Genomic DNA, 15,821 nt, shown 5'->3' with positions numbered 1-15,821 from the left:
GCTACCCTTCATTTTCGTGACACACCCCTCCAGTTTGGCTTGTCTGGTCCCACGTCGTTTAACCGGCTGCGGATCAAATTTTCAGCGTTTTCTATCCTGTGACCCCCATCCCACTTTCTTTCTTTATTTCTCGCAGTGTTCCTTCAAACTCGCAGTCCGCTCAAGTTCCGTTTGCTGGCTAGCTTTCCCTCGACTAACCATCGTTTCGCTTTGACTCGACTGCTGCTTGCCATCGGACGATTGCGAGGAGTCCAAAGCCAACCTTGGAAGGGCTGCTAAATCACCTGACTCCGGCACCTACCTACTGGAGGTACCGTTTGAGGAAGGTTTAGCAGCGGCTCTGCGACAGCCAGTCAAACGCGCATGTGAAGCGGGCATTGGCTCGCAGAGCCTCCTCTCATCCTCTCTAGACTCCATCTCAAGGATTCCATCTCGCCTCTGCTTTTTTTGTGTGTGGGGAGTGGAGTGGTGCTGTACGGAGTACGCTGTTTTATATCGAGGCGTTTCCTTTGGCTTCTTCATTGATAGCCAGCATGGGGCCTGGTGTTTCTCTTGCCTCACAGAGCGATTAGGCAATGGTAGAAATCAACGATCTAACAGCGCTATTGGCCAGGCATGACGGAGACGGCAACGGCCCTGGGGAACAAGATGCTGAATCGAGAACATCTCGGGATTCTCGCAGACGCCAGTGGCCTCACTTGGACCGAAAACATACGGTTCCCGCTTTAAGAGAACGCTGCGTTACTCTCTCCGCTGTTACTATCTTGATAGTGATATGTGGAGTGTTTATTTATACATTGTAAGAAACTGAAGCGATGAGATCATCCCTCATCAAAACCATCGAAATTGGAAACCTGCTAATAATGTATATGTATGCCACAGCGTTTCCCGTAATTCTGGTCGGGGCCTGTTATGCAGCACGGTGCAGGACGGATACCGTTGCCACCAGGAATACTCTCAACTATGGGGCCCCAATTCCCCTTTCTTTTCTCTGGGCACTATCTCACATATTTCTCCGCAAATTCCCATTGGTTGCAACGTTACTTTCGTTCAAGTGCTGTCGAGGCATGGAGCAAGGTATCCAACAAAACACAAAACTTTTCTCTACACGCAACTCATTGAGCGCATCCAAAACAGCACCGAGACATACACTGGCGATTTCGCGTTTTTAGAAAAGTTCGACCATCAATTGCAGTCTGATAACCTTACGCCTTTTGGGTCGTCTCAGATGATCGACTCTGGGGCAAAATTCTACCGTCGTTATCAGCATCTAGCGAAAGACTCGACCATTTTCATCCGCGCATCAGGATCCCAAAGGGTAATCCACTCTGCCGAAAACTTCATCGATGGCTTCCACCACGTGAAAGTGCTGGACCCGTTTGCAATCGATAAAACCCGCAAACCGTCCATAGACCTGATAATCAGCGAAGAACCGGGTTTCAACAACACCCTCCACCACGGCACTTGCAGCGTCTTTGAAAATTCCCAAACAGGCCGCCTTGCACAATCAGAATTCGCAGAAGTTTTTGTGCCTCCAATTCTCAACCGCGTCAAATCTCACCTCATCGGCGCGAACCTCGACATACCAGACATTCCCCACCTAATGGATATCTGCCCTTTTCAAACTGTCGCGCTCACTGAAGACGCAAGCACCATCTCCCCTATCTGCAGCCTCTTCACTGCCGAAGAATGGACCCAATATGACTACCACGGCACTCTAGGAAAATACTACCATTACAGCAGTGGTAACCCGCTCGGCGCTAGCCAGGGCGTCGGCTTCGTCAACGAGCTAATATCCCGCCTCAATAATAAGCCCGTGATCGACTCCACCACTGTCAACCACACGCTGGACTCCGACCCTCAAGCCTTCCCGCTTGGCCTGTCCCTGTACGCAGACTTCAGCCACGATACCACCATGATGTCCATATTCACGGCGCTGGGGCTCTTCAACGGCACGGAACTGCTCTCTAACACGACCGTCCAGAGCCCCGCGGAGAACCAGGGCTTGTCTGCCGCCTGGACTGTCCCGTTCGGTAGCAGGGCGTATATTGAGAAGATGGAATGTGATTCGACGCCTGTGGCCAGAGAGCCGCTGGTTCGTGTGTTGGTTAATGACCGGGTTATGCCGCTGCATGGGTGCAAAGTTGATGCGTTGGGGAGGTGTCGGTTGGACGACTTCGTGGAGGCGTTGAGCTATGCCCGGCGAGGGGGAGATTGGAAAAAATGTTTCACTTGAAAGATGAAAAGAAAGAAAAAATACAAATTACAGTTAAAAAGAGAGAGAAAATCTTGACTCTAGAGGTTAAACAGGCGATCCGGAGCGAATTGGCCCTCTTTTTTATATTTCAGAATTTTCGGATTTTTCTTTTACGGCCTTTGATGGTATTTGATGATACCCACGCTTAGGTATATATCTCGCTACGCCTCCATCTCGGATTTGATTTTGCTCATTATCAATTCTCCCGAGATTCTAGCACCAACTGGCTGACTCCTTGCACCCAGTCTTATCTTCTCCTCTTTCTGGTTCTCATTTCTTGAAATTTCTGTGTTAGTAGCATGTTCTATACCACCCCCTTCCCCCTGGATTTTACTTCCCCCTTTAACGGCTGCACGAATCTTAAGTTCCAACGAGAGATGATCTAGATGCTCAATACTACTACGTATAGAGAACGGAGACAACAATTGAGGAATTTCTTGACATAAATATTCAATTTTTTTTTTTTTTTTTTTCCTTCCTTGGGTTTTTCTATGATTTAATTCGATATAATTTAAATATAATCACTCTAACTTATGAATTGGTATGTTCGTCCAAACCCCAGTGATAGATAATACACCAAATACATGGGGGAAAAAAAAAATGCATAAATAAATCATTAAAATTGATGGGACATAACGCAAAAGCCAAAACATCTATATACATTACATATACATATATACACAAGCGTGTGTGCAGGCGGCCGTTGAGCGAGTAAGCAGCGAGTTCTTCAAGGGGAGATAAAAGAGAGAGAGAGAGGAGAGAGAGAGAGGATGAACTGGATAGCTCACGCGCTATCTACCCTGTACGTGTGCAAATAACTCATTCAAGACAGGCAAGAGCATCATAAATACAAGCGAATGGTATGCTGTCATAGGAGCGGAGCGGATCGGGTGAGGGGAGGCGGAGGAGGTAGGTATTGCAAACCATCAAAACACCCCTGAGGGGCTTCAACCGCAAGGGAAAGAAAAACAATGGAACATACCGGGCCGGAAGGGAAAGGGCGTTAAGTCAGATCGCTATCCTGTGGCCAGTATATTCATTCTAATATAGGGCGAAGAATTTTTCAACCGTTGTAATTGTCTTGGGTCATAGTCGTAGACGCTGGCGTCGATGTAGATGATGGCGAAGGGGAAGGGGAATTGTCGCTGACTGGTGGGAAATTATTTGTTCCTGGCAGACTACGGGGGGCTTTATCGGTGAAGACTGTTTCGTTATGCAGAAAAAAATTTTTTTTTTGTTAGACATACATAGACAATGGCAAGTTTCCAGATCATGGGGTATCGGTATAAGTTTTTCTGGAGGGGATTTTGGGAGACAGATGGACAGGGATTTTAGAACATCTTACCTCGTTCATAGAGGGCGTAACTGGTATATAACAGAATTGGCAACGCGACCATTACCGATGTCCATCTGCAAGAGAGTAAATACGCAGGAAATTGTCAGTTGTTATTGAAGATGAATGAAGGATTGGCAATGGAAGAGCGAAAATGGCGTTTTGTAAATGTGGAATAGCCATGGATCCCAAAGGAAGGAATTTTATTGTTGTCAAGTACCTACCTTCTCGCAGCAGTTTTATATTGTTTCGTATTTCTGATATCCTGCGGATTGACAACCGGAGCTTGTTGCGGTTTTAACCGCTGTGCTTCTCTGTGAGCGGAAGCAGTCTGGATCAACGGTGGCTTGATGGGCGGTGGTTGAGACAGGCGCTGCCGTGGCCCAGACGACGAGGCATTCTTGCGTGCCAGAGGAGGCATGTCCGTTGATGTTGTTGATAGAGCTTCGGTTGAGGGCTCTGTGGCCCTTGGGATCCTAGTTTTGTCCTCTACGGACGTTGCGGTTCCTGTCGATTTCCTGCTGGCCGCCAAAGCGTTAAGGATATAGGAGCCCTTCACGGCTGCACCAGCGTCGGCGGGATTTGCAGGTCTTGTCTGGCCCGCGTGCTGTTCTTGCTCTATTGTCTCCCTGCCGCCAGAAGATGGCTCTATCCCCCCCACAGATTGAACTGTGCTTCTGGTTTCCGGCTGCCTCCCTCCGGTGACTTTTCGCTTCCTTGGTAACTCTGTAGATTGTGTGTGAGAAATCGACTTCGATTCTGCGGATGGAGTTAACGACTCAATGGACGGTTCGGTGGGTGGATTCGATGCGACGGCCTTGGGTCTAGATTTCACGTGCGCTGTCTCGTTCTTTGCCTTATTACTATCACTGGGTGTTTCCAGCGGTTCTTGCGACGAGTCAGGCGAAGAAATGGATGTTTTCTTCAGCCGAGTCCGGCTGCCTTTCTTCGCTGCGGGTTTCTGGTCAATTGGCGCGCTGGCTGCGGCGTGAGACTCCGATGCTGGAGAGGAATTGGTTTTGCGCGAGGATTTGAGCGGGGATTTGCTTGGAGTTGGCGTCGTGGTCGAGATTGGCTTTTTGCTTGTGCCTGGAGTGATAGTCGTCGATTTCGAGGCCGTGGTGGAAATTTTTTCGATTGCCGGCGCCACGACAACTTTCTTTGGTCGACCGCGTTTTTTGGCGACAGCGTCTGGGGTGCTGGACATGTTTCTGGATATGAATATTGTATTCCGATTCGAAGGTGTTAGTTATTCTGATGCATTTAGAACAAAAGGCAAGAATAAATAGGTTAATAAATAAAGATGTCAAAACAACAGAAGGGCAAGAACTCGCGTGCAAATTAGATTTTGCAACGAAACAGAATAACGCGACAATAACCTTCCACCCTTAATTACGGCATTGAGTCAAGCTTTGGATATATTCCCTGTCGTCAGAGGCCCATTCGGCTCGCTGATAGGCAGGACAGATCGCATCGCCTGTCAATCTGTGCCTGCGCTAACTTCCTAGACCAAAGAAACTCGGGGCGAATTTAAGCTGCGCGTGTTCGAGATACGCGAAAGTTTGAAACGGCAAATCAATGAGGCATTGGGTGGGTGTCTGAGAGCTACATATTCAAGATACCTTGTACAGTTCATATGGATGAAAAGGCGCGCATCGCATGTAGAAAATCTAGAAAACGGTATCGAGACAGAGCCTGGCCTGTGGTGAATGATGGATGCATGATACAAGCGTGATGCGACTTGCTTTTGTGGATGAAATATATATTAATATTAGGCCGTGTATATCAGCCTTTGTTATCTTCACCAAACGAGGAGTGGAATAAATACCAGTATAGTAGGTGAAGTCTGTCTGCTTCGACGACAATCCCTCTATTCACGATAGACCTAGTCCCTCGCACGGCAAGCAATTGGGCGTGCAAAATGATCGAAACACAGCGCAATGGAAGGAGAAATGCAGTACATGCTATTATTTATATTCTCACCCACATCGAGACAAAGTAATAGTGTATGGTACATGAGCGATAGACATAGAGGCAGAAATGAATAGAATATCCACAGAGAAAGTCACCAGGCACTTCAAACGCCAAAATTGCACACAAACTGCGCGTCAATCTCACTGGCTTATTCGTAGTACGATAGAAGGCCACGGCTAGGAATGAAACTCCAAAACAACTCCGATCACCGCTGGCAGTGCCTTCATGCTTGATCCGTTTTTCTTTTCTTAGAGACAAATTCACACCGTCACACGCTGTACATTCATGTTGACACATAACTCAATGAACTGGCAACTCCTCAATTCAGCCGAACGTTAGTTCCTCTTCCATTGCCTCTGGGAGGCAGTTCGTTTTTGATGGATATACAATAACCTGGACAAGGAGGGAATGCGAATATAAAAAAAAAAAAAAAAAAATAAAAAAAAAAAGGCCAACAAACTCCAACAAACTCCAATTGGGCACAAAATATGGTTCGTCGACTTTTTCTGTTTTTCTGTCGTAATGTACAGTGATAATCCGAGGTTTCTTCCTTTCATTTCCCCCTCGTTTCTCGATGCTGATTCCGGGATATGGAAAATAAAAATGACGTTCGGACGTGAGGAGGAAATTATACATGGGGTAGATACCCATGCAACTAATGAGGTGGTGATGGTGAAATAAGAGTAAAAGGAAACAAATATCCGTAGTCCATCTCTATATTCTAAAGGGCAAGTATTTCAATCCTGCCCGCCCTGGCAAGGGACAGAAACAGCATCCTTTTCGGTAGCGGGACGGTCTTTGGGTTTGGTAGCAATAGAGTTATTCGCAGGCTCATCTGTAACTGATTGGCTCGCTGGTGGAGTAATGGATTCAGGATGAGCTTGGAGTTGAGTGTGTTTGCGGCGCTGGCGGGCTTTTCCAGCCCCACGGGTTGCAGCGGTCGCAGCAGTCGCAGCAATGGCCGCTGCACTTCTTGATGGGCGACCCGGGCCACGAGGTGCAAGCAAAATCGGCTTTAAATTTATTTCCACATTTTCCCCATCTGCTGGACTTCCACTTTCGCTTCCATGTCCTAAAGCCGCGCTACTCGATTCGGCAATTGGCACATCAATGTTTAGGCGACGTTTTTTATTTCTTGATATATTGCCCAAATTTTCGTGAGGGTCGTCCTCATCCTCTTTCTGAGCAGCAATCCCCAAGGCTTGACCTGCATTCCGTTTCCGCGATGCTTTGGTTCTCTTGCTTGTTCCAGCAGATGTGTCGGATGACTTCCCAGGTGCTTTTCCATTGGCAGTTTCAATTCCATCACTGGAACCTGAAGCTGTCTCGTTCGCAGCCTGAATTTCATCGTGCTTTTTAATGGCAAGCCGAATATCTTCCAGCAGGGCTGAGCGATCGATGGCGATGCCTCGAATCCGAGCTGCACGGAAAACCTTGGCTTTCTCCTTTTCCACCGCAACATCCTCTGGGACGAATTGGCCTTCTAGATCCTGTGGAAGGTTTGGCTTTCGGCCTGGGGGAGGATAGCCGAATACATCGTCAATTTCGATTTGGATAAGGGACTTCAGCCGAGGAGGTGATGGAGCGATACGGGGGTTATTGAACGAATCCCTGGGTCGTACCCATGTATAAGAATTAGGAACAATGACGTCTTCTTCGTTATGGTCGTTTCCAAGTCCGGTATGGATCCAGCCATCATTGTCAGTCCACGGGCGAGGAAGGTAGGAATGGGACAAGATAGATGGGTCAAGAAACTTCTGGTTGGTGCTCGAAATAGGCCACTTGGACACGTCCAGCTCCACAGCTTTATCAGAAACAGGTATTTCCACTGTAGTTAGCTGTTCCATGCTTGTTTGTTCTGCCGTGCTGTCCACCTGTGAGAATGGGCTGGCAAGAGCCGCAGCCATACCTGCCGGGATATCGAGATCCTTAGCGGCTGCACAAGCAGAATCGGCATGGCCAGTTATGCTGAGTGCAATATCTTCTGTCTGGGTGGCAGGGGTAGCAACGCTAGTCTCTAGCCAATGAGAATTTGGATTGGAAGGAGTAGGCTGGGAAGAAGGAAGATCTCCGTTTGGGATCGTCTCCTGGTGTGTTTGCGCCCAATTTGTTTCTAAGGATTTCTCGGTAGCGGCCTTGTTCAAAGCAGCTGCCAGCTGCTCAGCATACCAATCCCGACGAGCTTTGTGGAGATCAATTTTAATTTCTGGTTGGAAATCGGGTTTCGAAGCAGCCGTTGCTAGATCTAGAAGTTGTTCCACCATAGCATTTGTTTCCGGGGTCAAAGCACGCGTGGCAGAAGAAGATAGCGTTGTTGACTTGGGAGGCTTCGGTTGCTGCTTGGGCAACGTGGGTCTAGATATACCTGTGTCCATCAGCCTGTTGAGGCTGGAAGCTGATGCAATCTCGTCGATAGAGCGAGAGATCGTAGTTCTTTTTGGTTGCCCTGCGGCAGCGGTCCTCCTTTGAGCATCATTTCTGGCCATCGCTGCAATTTCGTCAGTAGAGAGCGCGGTCATAGGCCTCTTTGCCAACACGGGTGGAGTCAGATCAATATTGTCAGTGTTGTCCGAAGCTTCCCTGTTCGTGACATCTACGCCGCTTTTAACATCATTATACTCCTTGCTGGTTCTTGCGATAGTCTCTTCGGTTTGTGTGGGCCGAGATTCGAGCTTTTTCGAGGCTTTTGGCTCCCGGCTTTTGACTCTCGGCCTCGCCTGCGAGCTGAGTTTGGCCTCTATTGCCCTAAGTGTGGGCTTCCTGATGCGGTTCGATTGACGAGGCGGCATTATGGAAGGCGTTACGCTTTCTGGGATATATGTACTTTGAGTTTCAATCATAGACACGGAGGTGATATCAGTGGGAGTGTTTTCTGGCAAGAAGTGACCAGAAGGATGAGGGGAGGAGAAGAGGGAAAAAGACGTAGGCGGCCGGCACCGGGATCTGTTGGGATCATTTTCCAGAGACCTAGTATCAATAGACAGTTGTTCATTATTGACGGATTGTGGTGAATGAGATACCTTGGGATGGTTGTGGCGGTTTGACAAGCTCCTGATTCCATCATATTCACCATCCAACCCCAAGGAAAATTCACAGGAGTTGATTTGTGCAACAATGAAATCCACAGCTTTTGTCACAATAGGGTCGTTCGACAGCATCGTAAATATTTTTGTAAATCGTGGAGATTGACATGTTTCCTTGTCAAGCTCCTTAATCAGGACATCCGTAGCTGCTTGGCATTGTGATTGCAATTCTGAGCAAGTAAATGTAGCAAGAACATCTACCACAAGTTTCCCTGCAGTAGCTGTGTCCACATCTATTTGATGATCGTCCGCCATTATGCCAAATAGTCTATCTCCATATCCTGGTTTGAAAGACTTTAATCTGACCAGACTTGGTGCGATTCTTCGTGCTTCCAAATCCATCTGGTAACAAAAGGATTGGGTAGAAAAAGAATCCAACGACGGCCTTTGTTCTCCGTAAAGGCGTTCTATATCGATTTCTGTTTGGCACTCCTCATTGTTTCTATTATTAGATTCTATAGAGGTTTACAAGTCAATTAGGCAAACACCCTGGTGTGTCGCGCGGAGTGATTTTTGGACAGTACTTACGACAGGGCTTGGTAGGACGAGGAAAGTGAACTTCACTAACGGCGTATAAAGATACGCCATTCGGTAACTGACTATGACGGCGCCCCGGCCTTCGAGAGAAATTGCTTGTTGGCGCGTCCTGTTCTAAGTCTTGCATCCACGACTGCGGAGCTTGGCTTTTTTTGATACTGTTGATCTTTTGAGCTAACCATATCGCCACAGCAATTGGATTATTGCCCCATGGATACTTCACAAGGTTGAATAAACCAGACTTTGACGCATCCGCAGGCTGGGGCTCACGTTCCTTAGGTAGAACTCTATCATGGTTGCCTACAGCATGACCAAGTGGGGAGGAAAATAGAGGTTCAGAAGAGCCCTGACTGTGATTCCCTATCCCAGAAGCAGAAAATACACCGGGAACCCAACTGTCGTTACCCCTTTTAGAGCGTTGAAGACTGTAGTTATTATTCCGTTGGCGCTCTGTTACGCGAGGGCAATTGGATCGAGTTGAGGCATACGATGTGCGCGATGTGCCCGACGACGGAGAAGTTCGTGAGAAGCTCGCAGAACCGGTGTCATCATCCAACACTGTGACTATTGGCCGCTCTACAACAAGCGGGTGGGCATTGCTATATGCCTGCCATGGATGCCATGTTGAATTAATGGGAGAACTCATAAATGTACGATGGTTAAGATAGCTAAGAATTGGTCAATTACCAGGATAGTCGCTCCCGTACTCATTGCCAATTGCGATATCTGCAGCCTAAAAGAACAAGGTAAGCTGTTAAGAGCATATTTCAAATAGATAATATATAACACAAGACAAGAGGTACTTGGTTCGGGGAACTAATGTGTTGTATTTGGAATATTTTCAAAATCTTCACTGAGAGACGGGTCATTAACTCGACGAGGATTTATACTACTTACTACTTATGGCAGCTCTTGCGATCTAAACAGCAGAGGCCGAATAGAAAATGAACATAGAGCACAAGAATCGCAGATATTTCTTATACTATTTGCTTTTCAACCAAACCCACACCGCTTCGTTTGGTGGGAGACAGCCTGAAAGTCCAACCAGTCTAGTTGCTGCCACAGCCCTAAGATTTGACGAAGAGACAAGAGTGCAGGGCTGGCGACTCTTCAGGGCAATGACGGTAATATGCATGTCAAGTGTGAGGAGGCATTTGCTGATTCCATCCAGAGCACAACAGCTGCCTGGTAGTAATTATCTCCTCCGGTGTGGAGATTGTGGTGTTGAAGCTGCAGACTACACTTAAAGACTGTGAATGTCGTCTTAAGGAGAAAACAATTAGGGCTTGCGGCCCAACATGGCCTAGTGTGACACGCTAGACCCAAAGCAGGAGCAGTGGCCAGCTTTCCTGTCCGCGGCCAAAGACAAGACAAGACAAGACTCGCGATCACCAACCACAAGCCAACTGTCGCTGAATGTCCTATTGGCTGTTGGAGTGGATTTAACCTGCTCAATTGCGGTGGCTTGAGACTTTGATCTGCTTCCCGGACAGCCTTGCTTGAAAAAGACATCTTTTTCTCGGGTCTCAAGTCCGCCTTACTTCCGAGGATGCAGCTGCGGCCACTTCTCCGAGCTGGTCTCCTGTTATCAGCACTCCCTTCTTCCTGGGCTGCTTCTAGCTGGGGGTTTGATGATGGGGTGGTCTCAATTGCACAGACGGGTGCTGGAGGTGGCAGTGGATTGAAGCAGAAGTGCGTTATATTCTTCTTTCCCTCATGCCTGATACATTCAGTTGTAGATATTCCGTTCTGCTGCTGACTATCTCTATCTATGTGGGGAGTAATTAGGTTATCGGAGAATAAACTACTATCGAAGCCGGTTCCTTTCGGAGAGTCAGATATTCTTAAGCTTAGTTTAACGACACGGGAGGGCGTTGCTGCCAAAAGAGCTCACCAGGTTTTTTTACTGCTAAAAGAGCTCGATAGCGGACTCGACCTGTCCTATCCACTAAGTGTGAGGGAAAGCGGAAAGGCAAATTTGGAGTTGGTTAGTTGGGAATTCTCTCAGTAACGCAACACAAATGGAATCGGAGGCATTATTGACAACCTCGTTTCTTTATATAGGCACAAAAAGACCTTCCTACTCAGTTCCTCCAATCCTCGCAGCCCATCAAAGCCAATTTTGTGATCGCCTCGTTCGGGTCAACGAAAGGATATGAAAGCGGCGTTTTCCAGTTGGACGTCATCCGCGACAAAGCTGCCAATGAACCGCTTCCCTCAGATCCTCCCAGATATGGCAAGCGCGAGGAAATCCACCATATCTTTAAGGCGGATCCCAAAAGCCCTCTATTCATCATAACGCTGATGTTTATCGTTGCAGTCTTGGCTGGTTTTCCTACACTTGCAGGTTTGGTATGCAAAAACGTCTAGTCCAAGATAGCCATCCAAAGCAACGAGAAAGCATAGCTAACATGTCTATAGTTCTTCTATCTGGGCGTAAATATGAATCACCTCCCGGTTGCACTAAAGTCATCTCCTATCTCTCATATCTTTTTTATTGGTTCGATTGTTGGGTTAGAGGGCATATTCTTCCTTTATTACACAACATGGAACTTGTTCCAAACGCTACCTGTTGCATTGGCAATGGGCGCCGTTGCCTTTGTGAGTGGAAGCCGCGCTTTAAGCGAAGTCCAGGACAGACGTCTCGCAGGATTGCGCTAAGTAGTGTGACACTTCTTTCATTTTTCGTTCGGGGAACATCAGAAGATGGAGTTGCAGTTTGACGCTGGGGTTATTCTCCACGCATTTCATGAACATGTATTATCTCTAGACCTTACCAATTTAGTGGAATTTATGCGATTCTTAGAGAATCTGCTCTGGTTTCCTCTTTTGCGCCCCACTTTTTCTCAACATCTTTCTCTGGTCCTAAAATTGCACAGTTTGGAGCATGTGGGCTCCCGTAGAAGCTTGGACTATTTCGCAACCATCTGCTTGGGCTGCTAACATACGTTTTTCTAATTCCCAGTCGCACAACCCACACAATTGCGATGGGCGCATCATCATCGAAACCAATAAAGACAGCTGCCAATGCTGCGGCACGCCGCCAATATCCCAAGAGCCCCTCCTCGTCGACCACCGCCCCCAGTGGAAACCCGCCGGCGGATAGAGCGGCCAGGGCAGCCGCACGACAGGAACAGCCAGGACCGGTATTCCATTCAAAACAAAACCCGAGTGCTATAAAATCAGAAGGTTAGTCATTTGTCTTTGTATTGTACCCAGAAGCCAGAAGACAAAGAAAATGAAAGGAACAGAAAAAGAGTAAACAAATTCTATGTGGCTCGGATCGCGAAACTATCCCTCCAAGCTTCTCCAATTTCCATATTTTACAAAAAAAATGAAAGCCCATCAAGCAAACACAAACTAAACCGCTCAACCCCACTCTCCGGAGAAAAAACAAAAATAGCAATCGACCTTGACGCCCGCGATCCTCATTTCGCCGCGTCCCTCCGCTCCATCGGGCCCGTCACACCTAACCCCTTCAACCAACAACCCCAGCGGAACCACCAGAAATCCCTTTCCACCGTCTTCCCCCCATCCACGACCTCCCCCAAATCCCGCAACCCAAATCTTCTCGTCTTCTCCTCCCGCACCGAGCTGGAAAAGTTAGCAGCGCGAGAATTCGAGTCCATCGGCCGACAGAGCCACACTGGCCGCGAGTTTTTGGATGTCGTGAGTATCAGGCATGTTTTGGCGATGAGGGATAAGCAAGGGATGTCAGAGGAGATTATTGAGAAGAAGCTTCGTTTGAAGAAGGGGGCTGTGGCGTTGTTGGGGAGGAAGGGGGTAGTGGGGCTTGTTCGATGATAGGTATCTTTTTGGAGATTTTTTTTCCTTTCGGAGGATGGGGGGGGGGGGGGGGAAGCGGCGCGGCCGCCCTGAATTTTCTTTACTCTTTTGCCCAGAGAACAGGGCAAGTTTCTCATTTTCCCATTTGCATCTGGTATGACTGTATGATTATAAGCATGTGTATATTTTGTTATGATAATTGTGTTGGTATGTTCCAACAAGTTGGGCATGCATGGTCCGGAACTCTCATTGGTCTAGTTCTTCCTACAAAACATTAAACAAGTGAAAAGCACATTCCATTCAGCTAAGTGTCATCTAGTCAAATTTGGGTGTCATTGATTATTCAAGCGCACGTGGAAAGGTAATCCATGTCAAATAACCAAGTGAACAGAATATGGTGCAGAAATCAACAAATCTGAAAATGAAAATCATGCCTGCAATTCAAAATAGCAGTTGACGGCACTTCGTGTGCCTTGGTTTCTATCCTTCATCCTTCATATCTTTTTCAGCACACTTTCTCAATCCCGATTATCTCCCTTGGATATGATATGGAAACGGGGATATCACTCAGATATAAAACATACTATCCGCAAGATCCCTATGCACCAGAATATCGCCACCAGTCGGCACAGGTCCAGTACTCCCAGCGCCGGACGAACTAACACTAGTTTCAGGCGTCACGTCAAAATACCTACTCAAATAACGTCTGGCGCGCTCGCACACAAGATCCGCATAGTAAGCCGGCGGACAGATGCTGACAGCCTTGGTCGCTCGCCCGAACAGATAACAGAGATTATGTGTCAGGTCCTCAAGCTCGTCGGCAATGCTGCTGAAGCGACCCGAAGTCTTTCGCCCGAAGAAAACCTGATCGAGGACCACGTAGTAGTGCGCCGGTCGGGCAGTCCCTTGTAGTGCAGTGTGGGCTTGGAGGAAGAAATCCCAGTTGCGCGTCTCAGTGACGCCGCGATCGACGACGGTGCCGTTGTTGGGATTTGAGTTGTTGTCCGCATCTTTGAGATCGGTTGGGTAGAATCTCGTATTGTGGCGTTTACCGACAATGATGATGGTGATTCTGGGGAGGCCTTTCTTGGTTTGGTCGGCTGGATATATGGATTTGCATGCGTTGCGGAGTAGAGGTAATTCCTCCTCAAGGACTTTCCCGTACTGACCTTCGGATACCCCGTCACGGTATATGAGGATATTCTCCGGGAGGCTCTTAGAGTTGTTTTTCTGCCAATAGCGAAGACGAGATTGGAGCATTGGATCGAGATCATCGACCATCTCTGCATGGGCCTGGTGCTGAAGACGGATGCTGGCTGGCCATTGAGCAAGAAACTTATCCACGCTGGCAACCATTCCGGCAATGCTTGGTGCGGTGGGGAGGGAACCTGGGGCTGGATGCGTCACATCAATACCAACAACCATGGTTTTACCTTCGGAAATAATTCCCAGTTTGGACGGTTGAAGCTTGTGGTTGATTCCTCCGAGCTTCAAGTTGAACTTCAGGGCAACGTTCGCGAAGTATTGAGGTTGGTTCTTTCCGAACTTTTCTGCAACGACACAAATAGTATGTATACCATCTTTGATATCTCCCCTATACTTTATATGGTTGTACATTTGAGGGCTTTCGAAAGGTAGAATCACTAGTACCAATCTTACCCGGGATTGCTGGCGAATCTCAGCAAAAAAGTGGTCCAGTGGTATATCCTCCGGGCTTTGACCGTGAGGAACAATGACAGGGATTGGTCGGCTTGGTGCTGGAACAGCGAGACCTTGCAGCCTTGCCATATCAACAAATCTATCAATGCTCTCTGAAAGAGCCTCTAGGTTTGTTCGATTGCCCTGGAAGTAAAGGTACGTCCAGGGAGGGAGCTGCGACCCTTGTGAGAATGCAACCTTCTGAAGGTTCCAGTTCCCGGCTTGGGGGGTTTTAAAGTTCTGTCCTTTATACTGGACCATGGTGGGACTCTCCAACACGCGACCAGGAACAGTTATTAGGTTGGGCAGCAAAGATAATCCCATACCAGCCTAAGTAAGTAGTGTGAGCAGCTGCCGCTAGAACTTTAACTGTAGACATTGAAACAGCTTACCAGCAGAGGGTTTAATTGTGGGGCAACCCCAAGCACCTTAGTTCCATTGGTGACAATCGACGTAGCATTTTCCACAGGCCTTCTGACTGCAAACCGAATCATGTTCTGAGTTTGATTCGGGCTGAGTTTGGCATTCGCAGGCTGGCCAGGCAGAACCTGGCAGACTTCAGCAGGAAGGTAGCTTGGCTTCTCCTTGCTGCCAACATTGACAACCGGAAATGCGTTGTTCAACTCGGGAACATTCGGGTAGTCTATGAAGCGTAAGAAACTGAGATGAGACTGGGGTTTTCATATTGTTACTCACTGCGTTTAAAATAGTCGTAGACACTAATATATGAACCTGTAGGCGAATCTCCACCCGGTTTGGCTGGGCCTTTTTTGCCTTTCTTTCCACTCTTCTTTGGTTGACCCTCTGGAGGTGGAGTTGATCCATCAAGAAAGAACTTGACATCTTTCGGACCTGCTCCGAGCCAGGGCACTTGCGGTGGGTTCTGCAAATGCCGACCATCACTCTGATGTGCGAGGCCCTCAATGGTTTTGATTCGCATGACGATCTGGCCTGCTTTATTTTTCTGGATGATGTGAGTGACGTTCACGCGTACCTTCTTGAGGAAGCGGTGGAGCTTGTGAATGCGCGTAGGGCCCCGAATGTTTGCATAACAGGCATTGATTACATCGGGTAGGCTCCCACTAGTGTAGCAGGAGTGGCCTTAACTTGTATATTCATGAGGAGGGCGGGAGGTTGCGGGACGGACGCTTAC

The 15,821-nt window shown here is 47.9% G+C and overlaps 6 protein-coding genes across 6 annotated transcripts; 3 read left to right on the top strand and 3 right to left on the bottom strand.

The window, feature by feature from the left end:
- Positions 1-863: 863 nt before the first annotated feature.
- HCAG_06203 (3-phytase A precursor) lies at positions 864-2,236 on the top strand (the record flags this gene model as incomplete). Its single annotated transcript, XM_001538548.1, has 2 exons — positions 864-871; positions 919-2,236. 2 exons carry the CDS (start codon positions 864-866, stop codon positions 2,234-2,236), a joined length of 1,326 nt encoding a protein of 441 aa, XP_001538598.1.
- Positions 2,237-3,320: 1,084 nt separating this feature from the next.
- On the bottom strand, positions 3,321-4,797 carry HCAG_06202 (predicted protein; the record flags this gene model as incomplete). The annotated part of the gene is made up of 3 exons (XM_001538547.1): positions 3,321-3,460; positions 3,603-3,667; positions 3,815-4,797. 3 exons carry the CDS (start codon positions 4,795-4,797, stop codon positions 3,321-3,323), a joined length of 1,188 nt encoding a protein of 395 aa, XP_001538597.1.
- Positions 4,798-6,301: 1,504 nt separating this feature from the next.
- Positions 6,302-10,053, bottom strand: HCAG_06201 (predicted protein; the record flags this gene model as incomplete). The annotated part of the gene is made up of 5 exons (XM_001538546.1): positions 6,302-7,368; positions 7,474-9,054; positions 9,176-9,783; positions 9,892-9,917; positions 10,039-10,053. 5 exons carry the CDS (start codon positions 10,051-10,053, stop codon positions 6,302-6,304), a joined length of 3,297 nt encoding a protein of 1,098 aa, XP_001538596.1.
- Positions 10,054-10,733: 680 nt separating this feature from the next.
- On the top strand, positions 10,734-11,845 carry HCAG_06200 (conserved hypothetical protein; the record flags this gene model as incomplete). The annotated part of the gene is made up of 4 exons (XM_001538545.1): positions 10,734-10,876; positions 10,973-11,171; positions 11,249-11,536; positions 11,606-11,845. The coding sequence occupies 4 exons, from the start codon at positions 10,734-10,736 to the stop codon at positions 11,843-11,845; spliced, it is 870 nt and encodes a 289-aa protein (XP_001538595.1).
- Positions 11,846-12,171: 326 nt separating this feature from the next.
- HCAG_06199 (predicted protein) lies at positions 12,172-12,988 on the top strand (the record flags this gene model as incomplete). The annotated part of the gene is made up of 2 exons (XM_001538544.1): positions 12,172-12,373; positions 12,588-12,988. The coding sequence occupies 2 exons, from the start codon at positions 12,172-12,174 to the stop codon at positions 12,986-12,988; spliced, it is 603 nt and encodes a 200-aa protein (XP_001538594.1).
- Positions 12,989-13,457: 469 nt separating this feature from the next.
- Positions 13,458-15,608, bottom strand: HCAG_06198 (hypothetical protein; the record flags this gene model as incomplete). The annotated part of the gene is made up of 4 exons (XM_001538543.1): positions 13,458-13,462; positions 13,555-14,998; positions 15,061-15,311; positions 15,365-15,608. 4 exons carry the CDS (start codon positions 15,606-15,608, stop codon positions 13,458-13,460), a joined length of 1,944 nt encoding a protein of 647 aa, XP_001538593.1.
- Between the last annotated feature and the right edge of the window lie 213 nt (positions 15,609-15,821).

The sequence above is a fragment of the Histoplasma capsulatum genome, genomic scaffold, assembly GCF_000149585.1.
Source record: "Histoplasma capsulatum NAm1 scaffold_7 genomic scaffold, whole genome shotgun sequence".
Taxonomy (NCBI): domain Eukaryota; kingdom Fungi; phylum Ascomycota; class Eurotiomycetes; order Onygenales; family Ajellomycetaceae; genus Histoplasma; species Histoplasma mississippiense.
The sequence above is the reverse complement of the archived record's forward strand: the minus strand, read 5'-3'. Positions and strand labels throughout refer to the sequence as shown.